Source organism: Mercenaria mercenaria, chromosome 4, assembly GCF_021730395.1.
Source record: "Mercenaria mercenaria strain notata chromosome 4, MADL_Memer_1, whole genome shotgun sequence".
Classification (NCBI taxonomy): domain Eukaryota; kingdom Metazoa; phylum Mollusca; class Bivalvia; order Venerida; family Veneridae; genus Mercenaria; species Mercenaria mercenaria.
The window spans coordinates 57,752,242-57,774,502 of NC_069364.1; the positions used below are offsets into that span (position 1 = coordinate 57,752,242).

At 35.1% G+C, this 22,261-nt stretch overlaps 1 protein-coding gene and 1 long non-coding RNA gene across 6 annotated transcripts in view; both read left to right on the top strand.

The window, feature by feature from the left end:
- Positions 1 to 9,580, top strand: part of LOC123551833 (USP6 N-terminal-like protein) — a 39,458-nt gene extending 29,878 nt beyond the window's left edge. For all 5 annotated transcript variants that reach the window (XM_053541390.1, XM_053541392.1, XM_053541391.1 and 2 more), the window contains 5 exons: positions 1,498 to 1,552; positions 3,094 to 3,188; positions 4,302 to 4,367; positions 5,202 to 5,301; positions 6,337 to 9,580. In XM_053541390.1, the coding sequence (XP_053397365.1) occupies positions 1,498 to 1,552; positions 3,094 to 3,188; positions 4,302 to 4,367; positions 5,202 to 5,301; positions 6,337 to 7,829 (1,809 nt within the window). In that variant the 3' untranslated portion in view covers positions 7,830 to 9,580. The remainder of the gene's footprint in view (positions 1 to 1,497; positions 1,553 to 3,093; positions 3,189 to 4,301; positions 4,368 to 5,201; positions 5,302 to 6,336) is intronic.
- A 5-nt stretch (positions 9,581 to 9,585) lies between these two features.
- Positions 9,586 to 19,269, top strand: LOC128556397 (uncharacterized). Its single transcript, XR_008370620.1, has 2 exons — positions 9,586 to 12,977; positions 13,017 to 19,269. It is a non-coding gene; the product is annotated as an uncharacterized LOC128556397 (long non-coding RNA).
- The last annotated feature ends 2,992 nt before the right edge of the window (positions 19,270 to 22,261 follow it).

Sequence of the window (22,261 nt, forward strand, 5' to 3'; positions counted from 1 at the left end):
CATAGTGTATCTCATTGAAGAGTTTTGCGGAGATTTAGTCATAGTGTATCTCATTGAAGAGTTTTGCGGAGATTTAGTCATAGTGTATCTCATTGAAGAGTGTTATAGAGATTTAGTCACAGTGTATCTCATTGAAGAGTTTTGCGGAGATTTAGTCATAGCATATTCTCAATGAAAAGGTTTATAAAGGTTTAGCCGTAGTGTACCTCAAAGAAGGAGTTTGTAGACATTTAGTCAGAGGTTTGAAGAGATTTAGTCAATGTGTATCTCACTGAAGAGGTTTATAGAGGTTTAGCCATAGTGTACCTCAAAGAAGGGGTTTGTAGGATGTAGAGATTTTGTGAGTGTGTGTTTGTAGAGATATGTATCTCAGTGAAGAGGTTTGTAGAGATATGTATCTCATGGAAGAGGTCATTGGAGGTTTAGCGATATATTTGATAAGCAATTATAGGCTTTATCTGGTGTTTGTAAGCACAGTGGCCTCTACATCAGATTGTAGGTACAGGTAAATGGTCACCAGTTGTTTTCTCATTAACTTCCATTATAACATGGTGTGTCAACCTTCCATAGACAGAAACATGTATATGCAGTCACATTTTTTTTCAAGAAGTATCTCAGTTCCACACAGATAACACACAAAAATATACGAATAGTGATGCTTTATTCGATCATTTTTCTCTTGAATGATGTGATCACCTGTTATTATTGTTGAAATTTTGGAAAAAATTTAACAAAACTTTTCAATACACAACAAATGTGGCAAACATAATGTGTAATCAGGTGCTTCAGATGCAGGAAAGAGTTTAGAAATTGGGGAAAAATCACTTCTTGGGTTTGTATCCATAACTGACATATCAAAACAGACTAAGCCTCACTTCATTTGCAGGTGTACATTTACCTTATTCCTATTGCATTCTCTTTTTCTCTTGAACTGTGGTCGCTGACTTTAACTTTTATGCCTCTTTTAAGAAAGGAGGAATCAGTCTCACAGATTATAGGCCGTGTTTTTTTGAATTTTCATAAGGTCAGTCTAGTGCATATTTTGTTATTTTGAGGGTTTAGGGTGAGGTTTGGTTATGGTAATGACTTTGGTAAAGTTTCAAGCAGATGATTTTTAGCTCGTCTGATTTTTGAAAAAAATCTACAAGGTATTGTCGTCACTTGATCGTCGGCATATGTGTTAGCCTTGGTTAAATTTTTTGTTTAGGTCAACCTTTTCTCAAAAACTGTAACAGCTACAGCTTTGAAACTTTCCATTCTTGTTTATCATCATAAGATGACTATGTAGGCCAAGAACCATAACTTTAACCTGCATTTTGTCAGAATTATGGCCCTTTTTGTACTAAGAAATTTTGAACTGTAACTCTTTTTTTTTACATACTGTCCAGCACTTGCAGACAAGTGATGGCACCCGTAGGCGATGCTCTTGTTTACATATTCCATTTAGTTATAGCCAGAATAAATATACCTAACACAAACAATATCTTCTATTTACAGGATGCATTTTGGGCATTATCACAATTGTTTACAGACAAAAGACATGGGATGCATGGTATGTTACCAATATTTTAGGCTTGAAACAAGAAGAAATGTCATGTTTCCTGTTGCTCATTTTATTTACGGATAGACAGAAATTGTAATTAGAAAAAGTTCCAAGATCTTGTATGTAGAACATATTCTGTTCTTCATTTATACATTATATATATATATATATTATTTTTTTTTTTTTTTTGTTTTTTTTTTTTTTTTTTTTTACAGAAATCCATTTGTCATCAACCTTTGATTAAATGTACAGTAAAACCTGCTTAAGCGGTCACCTCTATTAAGCAGCCAACCTGTCTTAAGCAGCCAGTGTCTCATTTCCCAGATTGGTCATTCATTCTATAAATTTTCTGCATTTAGCAGCCACCTGCTGTAAGCAGCTATTTTTTCCCACTCCCCTGGCTGTCTGCTTAAGACAGGTTTTACTGTATTTAAGTTAGCACTGGTTAAGAGAAAACACTTGGCGGGTTATCTGATGGACAAAACACAACTTTTGCAGTACAGGGGTTACCGTATTTTGGTGTGTATAGGTCGCGGTAATGTATAGTTCGCATCTAATTTTTGCTCTGGAAATGGTCGGAAAATTTAAGTTCTAGCGTATTAGTCGCAGTTAAATTTTGGATTTTTTCCCCAGCAATATTTAATATTTACCGGCAAAAAAGTTATGGCGGCGGCCATATTGATGCCGCGGACTGAATTATTATCGAAACCTGATTGGTGGAAATCGGACAGTGTTATTTTCGATCCCAACCGTTTCGTACCAACAGTAGTATCGGTAACAGACTACATCAAAGAAAAGCGGCTTTTTGACACTAATTGGCAGCAGACGGTTTGCGTTTACATTCTGTAATTATGCAAGTTTAAATGTGAATTGTTTGCACAGCAATTATAACACCTTTCCGCGTCATGTAATTAACCGCGTTCTTTTGATTCTGAGATTAACAAAATATCTCTTTTTGGATTTTTTTTTTTTTATTTAAAAATCAAAAGTAAAAAAATATCTTTTAAGTTTTTTAATACGCTAAGAATTAGTATAAACAATGTTTGGAATGGATGACGGATCTGTCCGGATTTTATCCAACCCGGAGGCGTTGGCATCCAGTAAAACGAAAGTAGAAACAAACGTAATTGAAATTGCAAAAACATCTTTGAATTAAAGTAATTCGTAATTTTAATAGTCTGTAAGGGTTATTTACGATATATTTTATTGAAAGTAACCGCTATTGGTTGAAACGCCGCCGATATTGATATTTTTTATCCATTTTGTTCGTTCGTAACAGATGCACGTAATTTTGCGAGAGCTGCGGTCAGAAAATTGGCCCGAAAAAAAACTCTGCTGGCAATGTTCTGTCGTATAGGTCGCAGGAACTTTTTCAGGCAGCAAAATGGGTAGAAAAAGTGCGACCTATACACACCAAAATACGGTAACCTCAGTCAATCAGATATTCACAGAAAGAAGTGTCTAGAATTCAGATAAGGTTTAATATAAGAATCTTAACAATTATGCTGCTGTTTTTTTATCTTTGTATAAACTTTCTTACTATTTTTCAGGTTTCTTCATACCGAAATTTCCAAAGTTGTTACGATTCCAGGAACACCATGATAATGTGTTAAAAAAGATCTACCCTAAAATTCGAAGACATTTGGTATATATTACACTTCTAAATTTCTCCAATGATAAATGGTCTTGTGTATTAAATAGTGATGATAATCGGACAGCATTATGATAATCGATTAATTGGATATAATCGGAAGGCCTTCCGAGCGATTAATCGGAAAATAATCGGACTTTAGCTCTGAACCTTCTGTAACGTATTAACCATTGGCTCACAAGACTAACTGTATTAGCATATATTTAGCAGGAGTAGTATAATTGTGTGTGAAGTTTTAGCCATTGTATGCACATATCAATGTGGCTAATTAAAAAGTATCTTTTATATATTGAGGTATAATGTGGCATTTTTATATGATTTGCATCCAAACGTGTGTGACTATCAGGACTCCCTGAGAAACTGACCATGTTGTCAGACCTAACACCTCAATAAAAATGCTATTTTTGTCCCTATTTGTACATTTTATTATTTGTTCAAACTTCAATGCCCTCCAATTTTTTATTTCTAATTTTCTATTTATAACTATTTCTTGTTTATAAAATCACACAACTACAGCTGCATTTTAAAAAATACTTACAAGCACAATGCTGATTGAAACTATGAAGTAAATCAACCTATATTACGAACGTGGGAGAGGTACCGTTATTTGCGGTCTTTACGGTATAATCGGCAAACGACAATCCCCATTTTTTAATTTTCTTTCACTGCTGCACCTTCACATATCTAACTACTTCCACACTGGTGGTATAGTCTTCCCTGGATAGGGGAATATAGTTTCGATTGGGTTATTATTTTGATCGAATGCAGAAATATTGCTTTGCCTCCGTTTTGAAGAGTGGAAAAGAAATGAACCTAAAGCGGAAATACCACCAAAAAGACGCGTAATTCCCGAATAGGCTTTAAACTAGCATAAGTGTCAAATAATCGATTATGCAAGTTCATAATCGATGTCGGCGACTTTGGCTCATTAAATGATCGACAATCGATTATCGGCGACAATCGGAACATCACTAGTATTAAATATAAGTTACAACTGCCTTTTAAAGAAAATGTACACATTTGATTAAAAACACAAATTAATCAAACCTTGTTTTGTTTGTCAGCTTCACAATTATTTCACAGTATGGCGGTGTTATTTTCTTTCAGGAGAAGGAGGGGATAGATTCTGGTCTTTACACAATAAAATACTTTTTACAGTGCTTCTTAGATAGGGTATGTTCTTTCTGTTGTTGTTGTTTTCTTTATTTGTTAAAGATAAAAGTTTCTTGTTTAGCATGTGTAGTTGAAGAATGGCTCATCCTGGAATAGATGGAACAACTTGTTTCCAGTTGAGCCAAGCAGGGGTATCCGGATTACCTCCCCAGCAATAGTGCAGGAAATGGTACCAATTTAGTTAGAATTAAACAACAGAATATGATCTGTAGATAACTGAATTGCTAGTGCAATTCATGGATTTGCAGGTTAAAGACATGTCTTGCAGCATTTATTTAACAACATTCTTACCTCACTGTTTTTTATGCCCCTGGCATCTACTGATGCGGGAGGCATATAGTGATTGTCCTGTCCGTCTGGCCGTCCGTCCGAGGTTAACCAAATGGGACCGTTTCGTCTAGCATCAATGCCCCTTACTAGAATGACTTGATACTAATGCAGATGTAACCTGTGACCATTCCTCATCTTCAGACATCACCTGACCTCAGTTTGACCTTGACCTTGACCTCATTTTGGACTTTGGTTGCTTTATATGGGCCATCTCTTGGTTAACCAAATGGGACCGTTTCGTCTAGCATCAATACCCCTTACAAGAATGAATTGATACTAATACAGATGTAAATTGTTACCATTCCTCATCTTCAAACATCACCTTACCTCAGTTTGACCTTGACTTTGACCTTGTTTTGGACTTGGTGCAAAATCTATCGACAAGGATGCCACCGGGGGCATCAAGCGTTTATTGAACGCAGCTCCTTGCTTGTCTTTAATATTGAAGTAATTTATGTCTTTAATCATGTGTCATGATTTACTGAATGTTTGGTTTCCTTTCAGCTTCCATTTACACTGACATTAAGAGTATGGGATATTTTCATATTAGAAGGGGAGAGAATTCTTACTGGCATGAGTTACACCATCGTTAAACTTCATAGACGTGAGTATTTCAACAAGATTTTCCTCCACAATTTTAGCTCAGTAGAGCTGTTGCGCTCACACTGTTTTTTTTGTCTTTTTTAGGGAGGGGGTGGGGGTTCAGGCCAATTTGGGGCCAAAATTGGGCCCCAATCCCAATGGCAAATAGTATTTTTCCCCCAGTTTCAAGGTTAAAATTGCATAAGTTAAAGAAAAACAAAATTCTTTTTAATACTGTTTCAAATAAGACTGTACCTATGAAACCTTAAACATTTTAAACACATAGCATTATGCTAATTTAATGCATTTATGACCATTTTTTCTTAAATGTAACATTTTATTAAAAAAACATTACTTTTTTAATAATTCCTAATTTAGATGTTTTATGACGCATTTTTCCCAATTGTAAAGACCCAGGCCCCATTCCAAAATCAGTGGGGAAAAAACACTGCCTCACCTATTACATTGTAATTGGTTTAAGTTTTATATATACGGTTGTTTCTCAGTATCCACTTACAGGAACAGAGTTAAACTTCATACACTTTTTCTCTATGATGGACAGATATGCAGTGTGCATGCCCCTTTTTCAACTTAGCCACCTCTTATGAGCATGCTTTCAAACAGTCTGCTTTTATTTTACTTGATTGTATTCTATGCTTCCAAAATATCATGTATAGATTTTATTATCTATCACAACAACTTTAAGTGCCTTGTGGAAGCTGCAAAAGGTCTGTCCATCCTTGGATTCAGTGTTGTTATAGTTACTGGTCCTTTGGGATCTTTGGAATACATTCAGTTTTACAACAATAAAATTCTGTTCAAGCCAGTGCTAGGGAATGTGAAGGGTGGTGCACAATTAATTATCTCTCATCAGCAAACTCAGTCAAGACTCCCTATACATCAGTCTTTCAATGAAGAAAAAGAAAGGATATGTTAAAAATGCATAATTTTAGGTGATTTGTATGTTATGAATCAATATTTTTGCTTAAAAATGGTGCACTTGAATCAAAAATTACCTATTAGATAAATATTATCTAGATCTTTTTATTTTTTACAGGGAAGATTAGAAAACTCAAGATGGATACATTACTGACATTTTTCCAGTCTGATTTGGAAGCTGATTTTAAATATGATGATGATACAGTGATAGATCAGCTTCAGATTGCACTAGAAGAACTTAGGAAAGCTAAGCTAGATCTCCCACAGAAAAGTACAGTTAATGAACTTCCTACCTTGCCATTTGGTTTAGAAATTCAGCCAAGTGTTCGTGAGATAATAGCTAAGCAATCTGATGAAACATTTGATGAACATTTTAGGAAGAATGCTAAAGGTGGAAAAGCAGCGTATTATAGAAAGCGTGGATTGCATGGAACGACACCAGAAATGGGAGGTAGAGGAGGTTCTGATACACGATCGATACAGTCTAGCAGAATGTCGGAGTATTCAGCGGGAGATTTATCCTCATACTATGACACTGCAGCAAATTCAAGATTGTCCATTGCAGATATAGGCTCAAAATCACCTAGAAGTTCTCGCACATCATTTGCAGAAGGTTCTGATTTGGACAGTCCACATCTGCCAGGTTCTCGGCACACCCCAACACCACTCGACGAAGATGAAATGGAGGTTGATCGTGAATTGACTAAAATTCCATTTCACGAGAAGGTATATGTGAATGGTAGAGACACTTTAACAAGAGAATCAACTCTTGAAAATATGCCAAATGAAGTGTTTGATGTTAAACCACCCTCTCAAGCATCAGATTATGACAATGTGAATGGTGAAAATTTGAATGGAAATGCTGACTATGACAATTTGGAAAGCGAACCAATAGAATTAAACATTGAACACATTAAGTCTATTCCTGTGCAATATGAGATACCAGTAAAACACGAATCATCAAGGCCACATATTGTCCCGATACCTGATATCCCGGTTAGATATGACAATGCAGTTCCAGTTCCTGTCAAACATGAGAGTACAATATCGAATGCGCACATAAATCATTCACCTAAGATTGTTGTGAATCCTCATACACAGGTTCATGCTATACCTATCAGTAAATCAGACGGTTTTATAATCGATGGACGATTTCCTCCTGCGGAGGATGTTTGGATTGAGCGCAAAGAAAATCAGATAGTGGTGAACAAAGAGACAATGGATGTTTCTTCTAGTGTACAAAATGGTGTAAGTTCACAGTCATTTACATCATCAGTAAAGAAGCGCTCTTCAGGACGCTCCCCTTCAAACCAGTCTAGTCATAACCCAGCAAGTCCACGACATCGTGCGGAATTCAGAGGGAGTCCACAGAGAGGAAATAGCAGAAGTAGTCCAAATACTCCTACATATTCTGAAAATGGTGGTCAAGCATTTCCATCACCGAAATTCGTATCACAACTTCAGATTCGTCGTCAACCAGGTATAAGTACGGAACAACAGAATGGTTATAGTATGCAGATAGAGTACACAGAGCAACAGATGCAAACACCTCAACGATCCAGATCATCACAGTCTAATGTTAAAAGGGAGATAAATGTTCATCATTTATAAAATGTATAATTATCTCACTCTTGTAACTCATATATACTCACATATTTTGCATTTTTGATACTTTATTGTATCAGATAGGATTTTATACATCATAAAATTAGAAATTTCTCTTTGAGATCCATAGATTCAAAAAGTTCTTAAAGGTTCATCCTTCATCATGCTATTATTATCTTTATGTGCAGATCATTTTTGAAACTTTCATAAGCATCTTAAGTTTAATACCCAGGTCATCGTATGCCAGTTTAGTTGTCGGCAAATGGGACAGATTTTTCAAATAAGCAGAAGAGTTGAGATACTATCAACAAAATTTTGTCATTATTGTTATAGTTTTGGTAAAAAATATAAATGAGTTTCACAGCCAAGGTGAGGCCTGTGGTATCTAAATCCAAAATAAAGACTGTGACATTAATATAAGTGAAATACTTATTCTTGTTTAAGTTATTTATATAGTCAGAGTTTAACATTTCATTTTGTCATTGCAGTCACAGTTTTGGGGGGAAGGTCATGTAAGAAACAGGGAACATCATAGGTCCTGCAGTACATCCCTGTTTCATGTTAATCAGAATTTTTCCATTTCTAGTGCTGAAAAACAGAAGAAAAAATGTATTTGCTTAGCATAGGTAATCATTATATATTATTATAAGCTTGATGTAAATGCATTAGTGAAACTATTACAGTTAATATGATAAATCTGCACAAGAAGTTGATTGTACAAAGTTTGCCAAAAAACTAAGTTGAATTTAATTGATATGGGTTAAGATTTTAAAAGTGCTATATTTATATTTATTACATAAAAATCTAGGCCTGCACTTGCCAGAAGAAAGACATCTCAAATATAGTAGTGCATTTATTACAGTATTTGATCCAAGGTTGTAAAATTTAGTTTTGAGACCAGTCTCAAACTCCAGCATCTGATTGGTTGTCTCTGAGCACAATTTTGAAATTGACCAATGGCAAGGCTGCATTTTGAGACTGGTCTACCAGTTTGGTTTTATATTACCTTGGAACCTGGTTTCTGGTACTAGTTATTGTCCATTTGCTGAAAGCTGTTGCAAAACTACATACAAAATGTGGCTTAGTTTTCTTTAAACAGAAGGAAAGAAGTTAGTAAAGGATAGTAAAATTATTGAAAGTTTGATGGTCAGTTGAAAGTTAGATAGGTCAGTATGCACATTGAATTTTTCATTTTAAGTTACATTTCTCAAAGTGGATAGTACTGGAAAGTAATACCTGTTTACTCAAAAATTAAGGATTATTTAACTAGCCAGTACTAAATGATGTGTTACACGTTTTCAATGTTAATTTCTTTCAACTCGTTAGGTAGACTGTTTAAATGAAGCATAACTGGAAATGTAGCTACTTCAGGATTGTGATCTTATTAAAAACAACAGTGAAAGCTACTTGAATATTTTTTTGGTGTACAGTAATTTTGAAAGGCAACTTCCTGAATGATTTGGAGATAAAGCTGTTTACAGTCTGATGATAGTTGTTTGCAGGGCAAGATTAGTTATAAATGTTTTGTTCAGAGAAATTATACAGTATATTAATCATGTTAAAAAGATGTTTGATATTTTACCCTGATTATTTTATATGTTGTGCAATATATCTCTAGGCTCACATCACATGCATATTTATGTAAACAAAATATTGTACATAGTTACTAACGTACTGTCTTTATTAAGGTAGAAGTTGCAGATTGTAATATAATATGAGCCGTGCCATGGGAAAACCAACATAGTGGGTGTGCGACCAGCATGGATCCAGACCAGCCTGCGCATCCGCGCAGTCTGGTCAGGATCCATGCTGTTCGCTAACAGTTTCTCCAATTCCAATAGGCTTTAAAAGCGAACAGCATGGAGCCTGACCAGACTGCGCGGATGCGCAGGCTGGTCTGGATCCATGCTGGTCGCACACCCACTAAGTTGGTTTTCCCATGGCACGGCTCATATGTTTTGACTGCAGTTTGAGATAGCATTGGGCTTTCCTGTTTCAAAAATTTACACTGTATTTACATATGGAATGGATTTTAACCATTTTACAGATAGCTTAAGACTATTTGTGTCCATTTTTGATTTAAGGTAGTTCTGTTTGTCTGATTCACCTGTAGTGACAGAGTAACATCATTTATCCTGAAATTCTAGAATAACACCTGGTAGCTGTACTAAGGTAGTATAAATGTTGCCAGGAATATATTGTATTCTGTGTATTAAGTCTTAAACAGCAACTGTCTTTTTTTTTTTTTTTTTTTTTTTTTTTTTTCAAGATAAAGTTTTACTATAGATAGGTTTTGATTTGAATGAATTCAAAATAATAACAAGAAATAAGGTATGTACATGTACTTCAGTTGCTACTTTGCAAATTGAGAGAAAAATTAGCACACACTCTTATGAATTTTATTAAGCCATCTGATTGAAAATAGGTATTAAAGTCTACATTTATGAATAGTTTCATTAAAATTTACGTTGTTGAACTTCTTCTGTATGCAAAAATGTCATCAAAATTGTGATAACCTTATTATTTTATTGCTGAATTTCCTTTGGATACAATTATGATTTGAAAAAAAATATGGTTGCATAATTCTACAGTGTTAAACAATGTTTGTTTCCATTATGTAGAACTACCTTAAAAGGAAGGCCTCCAAATATGTCAAAATTTAGAAAGTCCTCCCATTTTTTAAAAATGAACAAAATACTTTAGAGTGCATGTGTCTGTATTTCTTTCATAAAAATACTGTGTTGCCTTTTAGATATGTTGAAAATCTCTTTTGTGTTAGTCACACAGTACAAATGTTAAATAAATTTTGCGCGCGTAAAATGATATTTAAATAATTTTAGTGTGTGTCTTTTTGATATTTTAGAGAAATTGCTTCAAGGAGAGGTCTGGTTTCACAAGAAAACTGATACTGTAACATGAACGTTGAGGCAAGTCCGTTTAATACAGTAACATGCAGTGAAATCAGTGCTAATGATGTCATAAAAAGGCGTAAAAATACATGTTTATATATATATATATTTGTTGTTCATTTTGATAGTTGCATTTGTCCAGTTTTAAAGTGCATTTTCAGCCTACATAAAAATGGGGGAAAAAAACATTCAGAGAAAACACATACTTAAACATCATTCATTTTTGTCTAAATGGCAGTGGAATTTAACACTTAATGAAAATGTAAATATGAGCCGTGCCATGGGAAAACCAACATAGTGGCTTTGCGACCAGCATAGATCCAGACCAGCCTGCGCATCCGTGCAGTCTGGTCAGGATCCATGCTGTTCGCTTTCAAAGCCTAGTGCAGTTAGAGAAACTGTTAGCAAACAGCATGGATCCTGACCAGACTGCACGGATGCGCAGGCTGGTCTGGATGCATGCTGGTCGCAAAGCCACTGTGTTGGTTTTCTCATGGCGCGGCTCATATTAGTTTGTATTGTAGAAACATGCAGCTACCTGAGTTTGAAATTAGAGACACAGACTGGTTAGATATTGTACACTTTACATTGTAGTTAGTTATATTGGATGCCGCATGCTTGTAACCATAGCAATGAGATGACGAAGAACACATGCTGTGATAATTTTGTTTCCTAGAATATTTCATAGGTGCGCTCAATGTTGTATCGTGTTTTTTTACTTTTAAAAGTCAGTGAAATGTTTTTGAATTTCCCAGATTGTTGTTATTTTTCCCAATGTACATGAAAGGAGTCTTGGAACATTTTGTTAAAGTTTACAAGGGTCAGACTAGACAAACATCAGTTTGTATAAAAAAATTCATAGTCAGGTCATTACTTCCTTTGATGACAGATAATAAAGATTGTTAGAATTGGCAATAAAATTGAAATAGGTGACTCACATTTAATCAAAATTTGGAAATTAAATATTTTGAAATTAAACATTTTTTTGTCCCTGAATTTTATTTTGCTACAATGACTTTTTAGGTAGAACCAAGTTGCAAATGCTGAATTTTATGTTGCTACAATAACTTTTTAAGAAGAATCAAGTTGCAAATGATTTTATGAAATAGAAAGAGGTCCAGACATGAGATTCATAGAGAAAAAAACATTTACATTCATTTCTTTGTTGTTTTGCCGATGCCAGTCTTGTTAGTTGCTTGTTTCAAGGGGTTATTACACGCACAGATAAATTTAGAGTCTGCTCTAATATGCTCGAGGAATATGATATTGTTTGCTTCCAATACCCCTGCCCATTTTGTATTTAGTCATTTGTCGAGGTCCTTAAGTCTTATACCTGATATTGTATGCTCGAGATAAATATTTTTTCTTCCCAAGTGATGTAATTATTTGTAAATTTTGAGCTTTTTGATACAAGAATATGGTAGGAGTAAGGTAATATGTATATGTTTGAACTGTTTGAAACAAGAATTGATGTATATAATTTTCTGATAAGGGATTTTCTGTGACTGGTCTTAGGTGAATGTGTTCATTAAAAATGAGCATTTGAAGTAACACCTTATTTAGGTTGGATATCGATATATATGTTATATGTCTTTTATTATTCAAGTTCTTTCTACCTAGGATATAAATTTTGTCATTGATTGTAACTTTCATGGTGTTTACTAAATCTTTTCCTACAAACCTTTTCTGGGTTATTCGCAAGTTCTTTCTAAGGACTTCTGTACTTATTTGGTCAATAACTTACATTATTACACGACTTCTTATCTAAATCACCAGATCGTAGTTTGTGCTTTAGATTGGTTTGTTGTACCTGAGAGAAGAAAAAGCTTTGAGTTTTTCTCTGATGTCCTGTACTAAAAAACTTACCGAATGGCTTGCTGGTCAGTAGTCAAAACTATTAGGTGTTTGTCCTTTGGAAATGTGTACCTTGGTGTGTGCAATTTTTTTCTTTTGGTAAATATTAGTCACAGGATATTCCTTGCTTCACAAACCAAAGATTTATATAAAGAAAGGCCTATACAGTATACAGTATTGACCTTGACAAAAGCTGATGTCTACACATGTAGTGTATTCATGCTGTAAAATGCCTATATCTCACTCCTATATTTTCCACATGAGGGAATCAATCTTGGTTTGTTAATACATTTCCCACAGGACAGAATAAGTAAACCTTGGTTTGTCTGTAAGTTCCCACAGGACGGAATAAGTAAACCTTAGTTTGTCAATATATTTCAGGACGGAATAGGTAAACCTTAGTTTATCTATATATTTCAGGACGGAATAGGTAAACCTTGGTTTGTCAGTAAGTTTCCCACAGGACGGAATAAGTAAACATTGATTTGTTAGTAAATTTCCAATAGGTGGAATAAGTGAACCTTGGTTTGTTAATAAGTTTCACACAGTTTGAAAATTAAACCTTGGTTCATGAATTAGTACAGAATTTTTATGATGCGTGCACGTAAAACTCCAGAACACGTCTCAGTGCATGCAGTTATACAACAGTTACAGTATAAAGTAAAACAATAATACCTACCGGTATATGTGCCATATGTCCATTTATCAATATAGAATTAAGAAGTTGTAAGGAAAATAATAACTTGCTTGTATTTTATTCAGATGCATTTAAAAATAAGAACAGGAATAATATGGAATTGAATGTCAAGAGAAACTGTATGAATTGTAGTTTTGTGTGTATCATGCGATTTTATAGTTTAGGATTTCATTAAATGTTGTCAAGTGTTTTGATGTGAAATATTACTGTTCAAAACTATACTTCTTCACGGTAGTGCAAAAAGTGCTCAAGTGCCATACTTTTATATAAGAACTTGTACACTTTTGGCTGCAAAGTGGAGATAATGTTTGTTTTTATTATAAAATGTTATTTTATTTTTTATACTCTTCCATACTTGTTGCTTTCTAGGGATTTGTTTATTTAGGGCCCAAATTGTTTTTGTGTTATTTTTTTAAGTTTTTGTAAAAATTGTTTTGAATACACAATCAGTTCAATATATTCTTTCTGAAAGGCTAGATAGAACTTGCAGTACTGGTGAGTCTTAGTACTTCATAGCGGAAGTGTCAGAAGTTTCAAAACATTCAGTTTTGTTTGTGAATATGATCACATGGGGATCCTTCCTACTATGGGCTGGAGAACCTACCGGTACCTACTGTAGACCAGAGATCCTGCTTACTGTAGGTTGGAGACATATCTACTGTAGGCTAGAGATCCTGCTTACTGTAGGTTGGAGCTCTTACCTACTGTAGGCCGGAGATCCAGCTTACTGTAGGCCGGAGATCCTGCTTATTGTAGGTTGGAGACATATCTACTGTAGGCTGTAGATCTTACCTACTGTAGGCTGGAGGTCCTACCTACTGTAGGCTGGAGAACGTGCCTACTGTAAGCTGGAGATCTTACCTACCGTGGGCTGGAGATCTTACCTATTGTAGACTGAATAATACTCGTGATCCTAACACAAGTTTAAACAGTGATACATACTAAGCTGTTTTACCTACTAAAAGTTAACCAGCAATTTCATTACAACATGAATTGTGAAAATGAAAGTTAGACTCACATTTCTCTATATGAGCCGCGCCATGAGAAAACCAACATAGTGGGTTTGCGACCAGCATGGATCCAGACCAGCCTGCGCATCCGCGCAGTCTGGTCAGGATCCATGCTGTTCGCTAACAGTTTCTCCAATTCCAATAGGCTTTAAAAGCGAACAGCATGGATCCTGACCAGACTGCGCGAATGCGCAGGCTGGTCTGGATCCATGCTGGTCGCAAACCCACTATGTTGGTTTTCTCATGGCACGGCTCATATAGAACTTCTTTTTAAAATGTGATCACACTGTTCAGGTGAAATATATTGAACAGGTATACTACATGTGTTCAGTAGATTTGTTATATTTGTTTACAACAGAAGCATTTATTTGAACATATACTTAGTTAAAAGCTTAACATGGAAAATTAAGTTAAGTGATGGAAAATGGACATATATTCATTTATTTTTGCAAGTTCTTTGGTTTATATGGGTCATTTTTGGTCTTAGGTGGTAAACTTATGACTTTTTCTCTCATCACTTAGTCCTATCAGTCATCCACTTGTTCATACACATTTTCTACTTTTTTCTATCTTTATAACATGAATATATTTCAGATGAAATAGATTTCTTTAAACTACCCTAACAATATTTTTATACAATACACAAATAACTTTACTAATATTAATTTTAAATGTGGCAGGAATTAACACATGACTTATATTCGTCTTCAAGAATAATTTTCATACAAGTTCTTGATCTCAGCCATGCAGCCTGCCCTCCAGCCACCGACTACATGAACATTTTCATGGCAACTTTCATTCAGATTAATGTCAGAATTTTTTTAATTGAGAAAATGCTCTCTTTTTTGTTTACTTACTTCAGTCATCATATACTGTGAAATCATTAATATTTGTATGGAAGTAATTTTAGTGGATTTTGTTGTTACAAAATTAAAGTCCAACAAATAAATATAATTCTTACTCTTTTTAACCTTAAAATTAAATCCACAGATTTATAATTATTCCAACAAAGTAGTGGCCAAAACTGAAATTTCGTATGCAGAAAATAAAATGAACTCGCAGTAAGTTAATGTTTCTGTTATGTATAATCCTGGCACCTTATCTTATACTTCCACACATTCATGTTTCAATGTTATTCTTTGGAGGTAGGGTTAGACTAAAAAATTAAGATTGATCAACAGGGTTAATGTTTCTCAGGAAGTTCAGAGGACCTCTAGTTTTATAAGTAATATGTTCTGATCTAATCGTAGGAAGGACCAAATTGTTTGTGTTAAGAATTCGCTTGGTCGTGTAATACTACATTTTTTTTACCTCAGTGCAAAACTCATGAATATTTATTGATTAAGAAACGTATTCAGCAGTTTTGTGCCGAGTCGACTATTTGTGGGTTTTTTCTCTAAACATATATTTGGAGGGCAGTGCATAACAAATAAAATGTCCACCACTGTTAGATCATCTTAGCACAATGTTACAGTCTTGACATATCACCAGCTATAATGTTGCACTCTTTACATACCACCAGCTATAATGTTACACTCTTGACATACCACCGGATGTAAATGTTATGAGTGACACAGCTCACAGATTGGAGGCATTTGTAAATTTGCCTTCTTTTCTGTTTTCTTTTTTTAAAAAGGATTTTTAGTGTTTTAAATTTTAATCTTTAAAAATAAATGAATGAATTAATTAATAGAATACCAGTAGATATAATATTTTTTTTGTTGATACAAATAAACAACTTCCTTTACAAGATCAGAGTTAAGCTGAAAGTATGAGGCCTGTTTATTGTGATAGCAAGCAATGTTACAATTATGACAATAGTTTATGAGTGAAGAAAGAAGTGATACTTCAAGATTACAGTTATTATTTTTTGTTGTTTTTAGCTCACCTGACACAAAGTGACAAGGTGAGCTTTTGTGATCGCGCGGCGTCCATCGTCCGTCGTCCGTCCGTGCGTGCGTGCGTCCGTAAACTTTTGCTTGTGACCACTCTAGAGGTCACATTTTTCATGGGATCTTTATGAAAGTTGGTCAGAATGTTCACCTTGATGATATCTAGGTCAAGTTCGAAACTGGGTCACGTGCCTTCAAAAACTAGGTCAGTAGGTCTAAAAATAGAAAAACCTTGTGACCTCTCTAGAGGCCATATATTTCACAAGATCTTCATGAAAATTGGTCAGAATGTTCACCTTGATGATATCTAGGTCAAGTTCGAAACTGGGTCACGTGGGGTCAAAAACTAGGTCAGTAGGTCTAAAAATAGAAAAACCTTGTGACCTCTCTAGAGGCCATATTTTTCATGAGATCTTCATGAATATTGGTCAGAATGTTCACCTTTGATATCTAGGTCAAGTTCGAAACTGGGTCACGTGGGGTCAAAAACTAGGTCATTAAGTCTAAAAATAGAAAAACCTTTTGACCTCTCTAGAGGCCATATTTCTCAATGGATCTTCATGAAAATTGGTCAGAATGTTCACCTTGATGATATCTAGGTCAAGTTCGAAACTGGGTCACGTGGGGGTAAAAACTAGGTCAGTAGATTTAAAAATAGAAAAACCTTGTGACCTCTCTAGAGGCCATATTTTTCATGAGATCTTCATGAATATTGGTCAGAATGTTCACCTTGATGATATCTAGGTCAAGAACGATACTGGGTCATGTTGGATCAAAAACTAGGTCAGTAGGTCTAAAAATAGAAAAACCTTGTGACCTCTCTAGAGGCCATATTTCTCAATGGATCTTCATGAAAATTGGTCAGAATGTTCACCTTGATGATATCTAGGTCAAGTTCGAAACTGTGTCACGTGCCATCAAAAACTAGGTCAGTAGGTCTAAAAATAGAAAAACCTTGTGACCTCTCTAGAGGCCATATTTTTCAAAGATCTTCATGAAAATTGGTCAGAATGTTCACCTTGATGATATCTAGGTCAAGTTCGAAACTGGGTCACGTGGGGTCAAAAACTAGGTCAGTAGGTCTAAAAATAGAAAAACCTTGTGACCTCTCTAGAGGCCATATTTTTCATGAGATCTTCATGAATATTGGTCAAAATGTTCACCTTGATGATATCTAGGTCAAGTTCGAAACTGGGTCACGTGGGGTCAAAAACTAGGTCATTAAGTCTAAAAATAGAAAAACCTTTTGACCTCTCTAGAGGCCATATTTCTCAATGGATCTTCATGAAAATTGGTCAGAATGTTCACCTTGATGATATCTAGGTCAAGTTCGAAACTGGGTCACATGGGGGTAAAAACTAGGTCAGTAGATCTAAAAATAGAAAAACCTTGTGACCTCTCTAGAGGCCATATTTTTCATGAGATCTTCATGAATATTGGTCAGAATGTTCACCTTGATGATATCTAGGTCAAGAATGATACTGGGTCATGTTGGATCAAAAACTAGGTCAGTAGGTCTAAAAATAGAAAAACCTTGTGACCTCTCTAGAGGCCATATTTCTCAATGGATCCTTATGAAAATTGGTCAGAATGTTCACCTTGATGATATCTAGGTCAAGTTCGAAACTGGGTCACGTGGGGTCAAAAACTAGGTCAGTAGGTCTAAAAATAGAAAAACCTTGTGACCTCTCTAGAGGCCATATTTTTCAATGGATCTTCAGGACAATTAGTCAGAGTGTTTACCTTGATGATATTTAGATCAAGTTCGAAACTGGGTCACGTGGGGTTAAAAACTAGGTCAGTAGATCTAAAAATAGAAAAACCTTGTGACCTCTCTAGAGGCCATATTTTTCATGAGATCTTCATGAATATTGGTCAGAATGTTCACCTTGATGATATCCAGGTCAGGTTCGAAACTGGGTCACGTGGGGTCAAAAACTAGGTCAGTAGGTCTAAAAATAGAAAAACCTTGTGACCTCTCTAGAGGCCATATTTCTCAATGGATCTTCATGAAAACTGGTGAGAATGTTCAGCTTGATGATATCTAGGTCAGGTTCATAACTGGGTCACGTGCGGTCAAAAACTAGGTCAGTAGGTCGAAAAATAGAAAAACCTTGTGACCTCTCTAGAGGCCATATTTTTCACAAGATCTTCATGAAAATTGGTGAGAATGTTCACCTTGATGATATCTAGGTCAAGTTTAAAGGTAGGTCACTATGTCAAATAATAGAAATAATGACGTCATACTCAGTTCAACACTTGGTCATGTGGGGATAGGTGAGCGATTCAGGACCATGATGGTCCTCTTGTTTTTTTTATTGTAACAGATGTCTGTTATGAACATACCTGTCTTGCTTAAAACACAGTTATATTGTATTTGGTGATGAATATTAACCTTTAGCCTGCTGGCGGCAAGAGATTCTGCCTTTGCGATCAGTGTAGACCAAGATCAGCCTGCACATCTGTCAGTAAATTTTCAGGGAACACCCCTTTGAATAATAAATGGTATTGCCCAAATTGAGTGATGGACCAGTCCATTTTAGAAATTTTGCATACTAAAGGTTAAGACATAAAAAAAACTTAACATATGAAGTTTATTCATTATAGATGTATTGATACAAATCATCCACAATATTTGTAGACACAAAACAGCCAAATATTTACTATTTAACTATTATTCTCTGCCAACATATTTCTTAAATGTTTCTGAAGAAACAAATCTGTAACTGTGTAAACATGACAAACAACTCAAAATTTTACATAATTATCTTTCAAGACAATTTTTTTTTGGCTTAAGTACCAGATCCAGTAATAATTAAAATATATCTCTGAATATTACTGTTTGACACAAATGAGTTTAGGGGTTTTTTTTACACTTTTTGAGATATATCAGTTTATAAGCTGATATGTGCACTGTCAGGCTTTCACTTACTAGAACAGATGGCATTTCATACCATTATCATTTCAGTTTCTGTATGGTTTTTTGACCCTTGATATTTTGTTGTAGAACTTTTTGTTTCTATGCAACATTTCATTTGTGCACATAGAATTATGAAAATTAAATTATCAGTCTTATATACAGAATAGCTGTTGTTTATCGATATACTTTGCCTAGCCTAACAAGTTGCTTTCCATAAACAACGGCTGTCATAGGACAGTAACACTAGATTTTACAAAGAAAAGCCTGTGTGATGGAATACAACGATATAAAACAGTACAAAATGTGCAAAGGCTTTGCTTACTTGTAAGACAGAGACATAGATACCAACTTGCATACGCCCCTAACCGATGTGGGTTCGAGCCTCACCCGGGTCGTTGAATTCTTCAAATGAGGAAGCCATCCAACTGGCTTACGGCAGATCGGTGGTTCTACCTAGGTGCCCACTCATGATGAAATACTGCACGGAGGGGCACCTGGGGTCTTTGTCCACCACCAAAGCTGGAAAGCCGCCATATGACATACTTGTATCGGTGCGACGTTCAACCCAACAAAAAAGAACAACTTGCATACAAAAAGAAAGCTAAAAACTGTTAAGTCAAAAAAGGGGCATAATTAGCTGAAAAACAATGTTTATGGAACTCCATCTCAAAGGCAATACACCCGCTGCATTCATTTAAAACCCATTTCTTTTTAGCTCGCCCGTATACAAAGTGCTCGAGGTGACCTATTGTGATACGATACGTCTGGCATCCATCTGTCCGGCATGTCCATCCACACTTTTTTAGCTCGACTATTCGAAGAATAAGTAGAGCTATCCTACTCACCACGGCGTCGGCGTCAGCGTCACACCCTGGTTAAGTTTTTCGTACCAGTCCACTTTTTGACAAAGTCTTTTGAGATAAAGCTTTGAAACTTTCAACACTTGTTTACCATCACCATTTCCAGTTGTAGGCAAGAGTACATAACTCTGTCAAGCATTTGGCTGAATTATGGCCCCTTTTGATTTAGAAATCTTGGTTAAGTTTTTTCGTACCAGTTCACATTTTGACAAAGTCTTTTGAGATAAAGCTTTGAAACTTTCAACACTTGTTTACCATCACCGTGTCCAGTTGTAGGCAAGAGTACATAACTCTGTCAAGCATTTTGACTGAATTATGGCCCCTTTTGACTTAGAAATCATGGTTAAGTTTTTCGTACCAGTTCATATTTTGGCAAAGTCTTTTGAGATAAAGCTTTGAAACTTTCAACACTTGTTTATCATCACCGTGTCTAGTTATAGGCAAGAGAACATAACTCCATCAAGGATTTCGGCTGAATTATGGCCCCTTTTGACTTTGAAATCTTGGTTAAGTTTTTCGTACCAGTTCATATTTTGACAAAGTCTTTTGAGATAAAGCTTTGAAACTTTCAACACTTGTTTACCATCACCGTGTCCAGTTATAGGCAAGAGCACATAACTCCATCAAGAATTTTGGCTGAATTATGGCCCTTTTTGACTTAGAAATCTTGTTTAAGTTTTTCGTACCAGTTCATATTTTGGCAGTCTTTTGAGATAAAGTTTTTAAACTTTCAACACTTGTTTACCATCAGTTATAGGCAAACGTACATAAATCCATCAAGGATTTTGGCTGAATTATGGCCCCTTCTACTTAGAAATTTTGGTTAAGTTTTTCGTCCCAGTTCATTTTTTGTGTAAAGTGTTTACATAGGGCTTTGAAACTTTATCATTATGTATTTAATAGTCTTTATCTGAAAAAGATACAAAAATCTATCATCAAATTTGGCTGAATTAGGGTCCTTTTTGGATTTGGAAAATCTGTTCTTTTTTCATACAAGTCCAGTTCTTGCAAAACTACTTGACATATAGTTTTTTAAATTTTGAACACTTTTTTCAATATTTCCACTGGGGAAAGATACTTTACTTTTCAACTATTTGGCAAATTAGGGCCCCTTTTTTGGCTTGAAAGGGTTTTTCACACTTTGCCATTTAGTGCAAGACTTATTGAAATCCACAGAACTGGACATGTTATTCAACTTTTTTTTTTTTTCTTTTTTTTGAATATCTGTGTTAATTTTTTTTTGACCCCATTTTTTCAATCAATTCTTCGAATATCAGCGGGCTGTCATCAGAAGCTCTTGTTTAAGGTGTTCTGCCGTCGTATCAAATTTCTTTCTAAAATTTTAGAATTTGATTAAAAATTGATTTAAAAATTTTAGAATTTGCTTAAAAAATTTTTTGAAATATAAAAATGTGTTTTTTGGCTCTTTACATCTAAGATTTTTTTTAAAAAAATTTGGTCCACACAATTTTTCTTAACGGGGCCTATAAAAAAAAATAACATTTTCGGAACAAAATTTTTTTTTAACAACGTAGACTTAATGAAACTTCTCACATGGAAATAACACATGGAAAGTTATGGTAAATAAAATTAAAGGACCATGTGCTTTTTTTAGCTACTTGAGCTAAGGGTGATTTTTGTGATCGCCCTGTGTCTGTGTCCGGCGGCGGCGTCAACTTTTTGACGTTAATACCCTAGGGGTCACAATTTTGGGCCCAATCTTAATAACTTGGTCAAATGTTCCCCCTCAATAAATTTTGGCGGTTCGTATAGGGTCATCTGGGAAAAAAACAGGTCACCAGTTAAAAATCAAAGGAAAAGCTTGTTAACACCTAGAGGTCACAATTTAGCCATCTTAAGAAATTTGGGTCAAATGTTACCCCTTTAAAAGTTCGATATTGGCCCTCGGGGTCAAAAACGGGGGCACCCGGGGCAGATCAAAAAAATTTGTTAACACTGAAGGTCAAAATTTTTTGGTCCAATTTTTAATTTAAAACGTTGGTCAAATTTACCCTCAATAAAGACTTGGAAATTTTGATTTTGGGGTCACGGGGGTCAAAAACTAGGTCACCAGGTCAAATAAAAGGGAAAAGCTTTTGTTAACACTGTAGAGGCCACTTTATGACTGTATCTCATAAAAATTGTCGAAGTTAATTTTGAGATCCAAAAGACCCGGGTTTAAATTGGCATGTGGATAAAAAAATAGGTCAAAAAAGGTCAAACAAAGGAAAAGCTATTTTACACTGTAGAGGCCACATTTATGATCAATGTTAATGAAACTTGGCAAAATTTTTAA